This window comes from Poecilia mexicana, unplaced genomic scaffold (genome assembly GCF_051168715.1).
Source record: "Poecilia mexicana isolate PSO_F unplaced genomic scaffold, ASM5116871v1 scaffold_10, whole genome shotgun sequence".
Lineage (NCBI taxonomy): Eukaryota > Metazoa > Chordata > Actinopteri > Cyprinodontiformes > Poeciliidae > Poecilia > Poecilia mexicana.
The window spans coordinates 23,747,168-23,753,183 of record NW_028263379.1 but is presented as its reverse complement, the minus strand read 5'-3'; the positions used below and the strand labels follow the sequence as shown (position 1 = coordinate 23,753,183).

General features: G+C 38.5%; 1 protein-coding gene across 1 annotated transcript; it reads left to right on the top strand.

The window, feature by feature from the left end:
* Nucleotides 1-3,829: 3,829 nt before the first annotated feature.
* Nucleotides 3,830-5,740, top strand: LOC148157118 (nerve growth factor-like). Its single transcript, XM_088009248.1, has one exon. It carries the CDS (start codon nucleotides 3,836-3,838, stop codon nucleotides 4,370-4,372), a length of 537 nt encoding a protein of 178 aa, XP_087865374.1. The 5' UTR covers nucleotides 3,830-3,835; the 3' UTR covers nucleotides 4,373-5,740.
* Nucleotides 5,741-6,016: the final 276 nt, after the last annotated feature.

Below are 6,016 nucleotides of genomic sequence, written 5' to 3'. Positions count from 1 at the left end.
TAACTCACGATAATGACTAACGGGAGCTCTGAGCTTGTTTCTCTGCAACGAGACGGTCCCATCTGGGAGTGACGAGAGACAATGACACCTGAAGTGTTGCTTATATCCACAGCCTGCTTGGTCTCTACGAGGCGAAGCAGTTGGAAACTTCATTGCCTCATTAGCAGTCGGACGCCGCATGTTACGCAGAGCGGCTTGTAATGTGGGACTCACCTAACGGTCCGGGATAAATCCATTCTCCTGTCTCTTCTCTGGGCCTTTTCCCCTTTGCAAATAAACTTTCCAAAGACATCTGATCTGTTTCTTACTCATTTTGCTGCTTGTGGGCTCAATGTTGGCGCACAAGTAACTGAGAGAATCCGGTTAAAGAATTTTCAAAATAAAAGATCCTCCAGACTCAAATAATACATAAAACGGAAATATTTAATTATTTCTTGCGCAGCCCGGTACCAATTGGTCCACGGACCGGGGGTTGGGGACCACTGATTTAGACTGTTTTGACTGTTTTTGACAAGTAGGAATATAGTAACAGGGATCCAGTTTTGTTCCAAAGTAACATTTAAAATTGTGTATATTTGTTATGTAACAAGCAAACCTCAGTGAAATGGCTTCTGCTGTTTAGGCTGCACCCTAAACAAAAAGCAACAGAGGAAAACTGTCATTTTATCCAATGTTTAAAAGGAAAATAGAAAGAGACTACTTTTATTTTGGAATGTTTTACTCCTTGCTATTTTAATTTGTAAATGACTCTGTATGGTGAAACGCCATCATTTACATTTTGTCCATGTAGGTCAATTCTATACCTTTACAAAACTAATATTGCTAAGCGCTATCAAAAATAGCACTTAGCAATATTTATTTCAAACATTTTGAACTTTTGTGTCTTTTACATTAATGCAGCACATCTTAGTAAGGTAGATGTGTGTTCTATAACTTTTGTTGTATTAAGCACAACTGAAGAAGCTGATTATCAGCTCATTATTTTGGTATGTTCAGCATGTGATGAGCTGGTGAGGGGAACAAATCGTATCAACTTCTTCTTCCTGTATTGGTCTTGCAAAGAATGTCTTTACAGGGGGTTTTATGAGGCGACTGAGGTACTTTCTCGGCTTGTCTCTCAACAGGACTGAAGAGTTGAGACTTAGGAGGGCAGAGGTGTTCTGCATGGGGGCCAAAACCAGGCCTAATGGCAGGAGGCGCCCAGATCTGTGAGCTATAATCACGTCCTGTAGGAGCCTCTGAGGTGAAACGGTTCACACTGAGACACTGAAAAGTATGGCATGGAAAGTTGCCATTAAGTTTGTGTGCAGATATAATTCTGTAAATAGCATTTTCTTGGCTATTTATATAATTTTAAGCTTAATATGTAGGATTTGTGAAATATTTAACTGTATACAACATTCTGACTGTATTTCATCTAATGATGAAAGTTGTATAATGTTATTAAATTATACATTTTAACTTTGAACTAAATGTGAATGGTATTATTCTTATGCTGTCTAGGAAACTTGTACATCATTATTAATAAAAGATAATTAACTTCACATTATGTTATGTTGTTTTTATAGGAACTGTTGACATTTTAGCTTTTAATGTATTTTTGTTTGTCAATTAATTACATGTTTATTATTTTTAGTCGTCATCAAAACTGTGGTAAGTATTTGGATGACAAACTGGTTACTTTTAGTTGGGGAGATTACGAACCATTTATAAACTACTACAAATACATTGGCTATTATTCACCATGTACTTCAGACAGTTTTTACTTTTATACTTTATTTGAAACTTTGGGTCCTAATTACTGCAGAAGAGGTACAAGCCTCCCTAAAAAGCTGAAATTGTAGAAAGCTGTGATCTTATACACCTTGTTAGTTTTTAGCATTCAGCCAAATATGAAATGTAAAAAGGCAGAATGCTGAGCAGATACAAATAAAAAAAGAGCACAAAGAAATTATCCTTAAGATTTTATTTTGAACAAATTGACTATAGTGGCCTGCAAGTGCATTAAATTTGAAACTCTGACCCATTTGATTAAAAAGTTTGGACACCTCTGCTTGAGATCTTCTGAAACCTGTTAACCTGGAAATCCCAGAGCCAGATCTAAACAAGAAGGACCAAAACATAGTTTTTCTGCTACTTACACATAAAGGTCAGGTTTTATTTAATAGGTAATTGTATTTATCTATTACCTTATTAAACCACCAATTTAATCTTTGCTTTTTTTAGTGTGAAGCTTAAACTTTATTATCATTGTTTTTAAGTGTGTCATGTTTTTGATTATCTTCATCTGTGTTGCTTTTACTCTTCTGTGAAGCAGATTGAGTCACCTTTTGTATAAATGCTGCTATTCAGATGGACTTGCCTACGACCAAGCAGAAAATAAACTGGTGACCACACAAAGGTTTTAAATCCATTAGAGTTGGCTAAAAACGAGCACAAAACAAAGCTGAAGGGTGACTACTGTTTATGACTGCTGATGTTTCTGTAAAGTAGCTACTAAAACAGTGTTTTTCACATCAACGTACCAGAAGCTGGCGTCTTCTTTCCTTTGGATGTTTTTTTGATTGTGTTGTAACTAGAGGTGTGCTGATCGATCGCCCACCGATCATAATCGGCCGATTTCCGTGAAAAAGTGTATGATCGGTGATCGCCGACCACGGTCTCTTGTTGCCGATCACACAAACCGATCATCACCTGCATCTCATTTCCAGCCTGCCTGTGCAGCTGGTCTCCTCTTTCCTTCACTCTGCGCAAACGCGCAGCAACAAATCCTAAGCCATGTGGAACTATAACGCACTGAGTGAATGGTGAAGTTTGCGTGTTGCAGCAGATAATTGAAGCAGGTCAAAATGCATCAATACGACGAATCTAATATGGCATAAAAACAATGCCATAGTTGACGGAGTTTGGCTACATCGAGGCTCACTGCAGTAAGAAAGACATATGGAGGATCAGATAGCAGGTAAAGCAGCGCACAGCTACAAACACTCACCCGGATTAGCATGACGGTCAGAAAGCTAAACAAATAAACCGCAAAATAATTTAAGTCTTCGAGCTGCGATGTAAGACGCTGGTTCTGCTCTCCTGTTGAACCGCTGCTACGCTACAGGTAGTAATATTTCACAGACGGAGCGCCGCTTCTGCTCCACCTGGTAGTGACTCTCACACCGGACCTCTGCTTAAAGCTGCAGCATCTAACTTAAAAAAATACATTTTACATACGTATTAAAACTTTCGCTGTCCTAACATGAGACAGATAATCTCTAAAAAATAATCGATCTCCTCCCTGTTCTGCATAATTACTCCGCTCAGTCAGAAACAGCCACTCAGAGCTAGCAGTAATCAGCTAGCCGCCATGCTAACAGGAAGTTTTCATTCAGTAACTCTGGATTGTTTAATGTAATGGAACCTGTTTTTGCCTTTGAATGTTAAGTTTTATACTTTAATTTTTTGGCAATGTTGAGAGGTTTTATTTTGGCTCTTTGTATTAATTAGCCTCTTCAGAGCCTTCATATGTTATCAGTCTGTTAAAGGTAGTATTATCAATAGCAGTACAATTTGCACAATGCCTGTTTTGTTTAGTTTTCTTCTTGGAAAAAGTTATTAAAAACAAGTTTTTGTCTAAATTAAGGTGAATTCATGGTTCCTTTTTCCACATAATGTAACCGGTAGTGTTTATGATTAAAAAATAAATAAATAATTATGCAATCGGTATCGGTGATCGGCCGTCATGGGTGATCGGTATCGGTATCGGCAGAAAAAAACCTGATCGGCACATCTCTAGTTGTAACAGTTGTGTTTGCTCTTCTCATTGGTCATCTCAGATTGTGTGCCCATGAGGTCATCCATGCTGGCCGTGTTTCTCGTCTTAGCCATCATAGAGGTCTTGTGCAGCGTCACAACAGCGCAACAGGACGACCCCGCCTCCATTCCCTCTGTGGACCCCAAGCTCTTCAATAAGCGCCACTACTTCTCACCCAGGGTCCTTTTCAGCGCACAGCCCCCCGATACGGAGCCAGCAGGGCTACAGGGCCCTCCACAACGGGGGGTGTTCTCGGTGTGTAACAGTATTAGTAACTGGGTGCTCAACAAAACCAATGCCACAGACATTACAGGCAGGGAGGTGACAGTGCTTGGTCATGTGACAATAAACAATATTAAAATGAAACAGTTTTTCTTTGAGACAACGTGTCACGACAATCCATCTGAAAACTCGAGATGTTTGGGAATTGATGAGAGGAAGTGGCGCTCCCACTGCATGAACTCGCACATATTCGTCCGAGCACTGACTTCATTCGAGTCAAACGTGGCTTGGAGGTTCATTCGGATCAACGCGGAGTGTGTGTGTGCAATCCGCCGCAAATCGGGGTGAGTGAAGACTCACCCATAGAGTGAGTCTTCACTCACCCATAGAGTGAGTCTTCACTCCTGGCACACAGAACACAATGTAGACGGATGCATTAAAATGCAGGCTGTCTTATCACATAACTTATCACCAATGACTTCTCACGCTCTGCACAAAGTCAATTATTCTTGTATGTGTCAAAGTATCAGGACTGCATGTATGCACAGCAGACCTGGGTCAAAGAGTATCTGCAAGTAGTTTTAGCCATTGAAGTATTAACATGATTGTGAAGGTGTTTTAATCAGCTGTTGTTTTTATAAAAGAGGCAGTGTTTTGCAAAAACAAAACAAAGATATAGGAGTTGAATAATTTGTTTGATAGCTTTATACATTTAAATGTGACATAAAAGCAAAAACAGAATAAAATTTCAGCTGTAAAGATTTTTTCACATCACCCCATCTATGCAAGTCATACTGACTGTTTACCTTGCCAATGTTTTGACCTTAAGATAAGAGAACAATCCTAGAATCCAGCCAGCCTTAAACTAAGCAGTGATGCAGGGTTATAGCATTCAAAGACAATTGACCACAAGACAGAACAATTTTATGTCTCTCATAGTGCTTTTTGTTCTCTCCTGAAGGAACTGAATAATTGTCACATGTTTGTAAAGAGAAGTGAACAGTATTCAGTCGATTGCAGTCTGGCCCTTTACCACAAGATATCGCTAAGCCACAGTAAATTTAATGCAATTTGAAAGTTACATATAAGTAGAATCTCTTGCTAGTTTAAACTATTCTTTAATATTCTCTCAATTCCAAATGATCACTTTTATAAAACAGCCTTAGTTTAACAGGAATTTTAGTCCTTTCTTATTGCAGTTGAATACTTGCTGCTTAAAAAGGAATTAGGAGGTACTATCCAGTAGACAAAGAAGCAGGCTTGTGGACCCAAACCACAGCTGCACTGTAAACCACAGCTTCTGAAAACACAGCATTTTGGTTTACAAGTCTATTTGACTGTAGCTTTTACAAAGCAGAGGCTAAAATCTCTGTTGCTAATAGCAGCCGAGTCGATCACAGTAAAAATCCTGTAAAAAAAATTTGGCACAGCAACACAGTCAAATTTTTGCCTCACTGTTCACCGTCTTAAAGAAAACGCGTCTAGCTGAGAAAGATTAATAAAACCTTTCAGCAGATACAATTTAACCCAGGTCTGTTATAAGCAATTTGTTAATTTTTTAAAATAATAAATAATTATGATGTTATTTATTATATGAACATAAACTGTATGTTTCATGAAGTGGTTCCTGCAGCTATGAAGAAACATTACAACAATCTGTGTGAGATTTGCAGCTTTTGTTAAAAAATACAGACAAATGTAATGTTTTTGACAGATCATGAACTTGATTTATTGCTTTGCCTGGTCTTTATGTTGATTCTTCTCACCATCATTCAACAATTGATATGAATCAAGAAATATCTATTAAAAAGTACAACAGCAAATGATTCATGAGTCCTACTCACTGATTATATCATGGCTTAGCATATTCTTTGTTTTAGCAGTGACATTTCACTGTTGTCTGCACACAAAAAATTGGACGGCTGGCATTCAATCGGTATTAGTTGGGACATTTTTGGGTTCCCAGCCCAGGTTTGCGTCACAACTTGTGTT

What these genes read in the sequence shown, in the direction of transcription:
- LOC148157118 (XM_088009248.1), top strand. Translation starts at nt 3,836, where the DNA reads ATGAGGTCATCCATGCTGGCCGTGTTTCTCGTCTTAGCCATCATAGAG.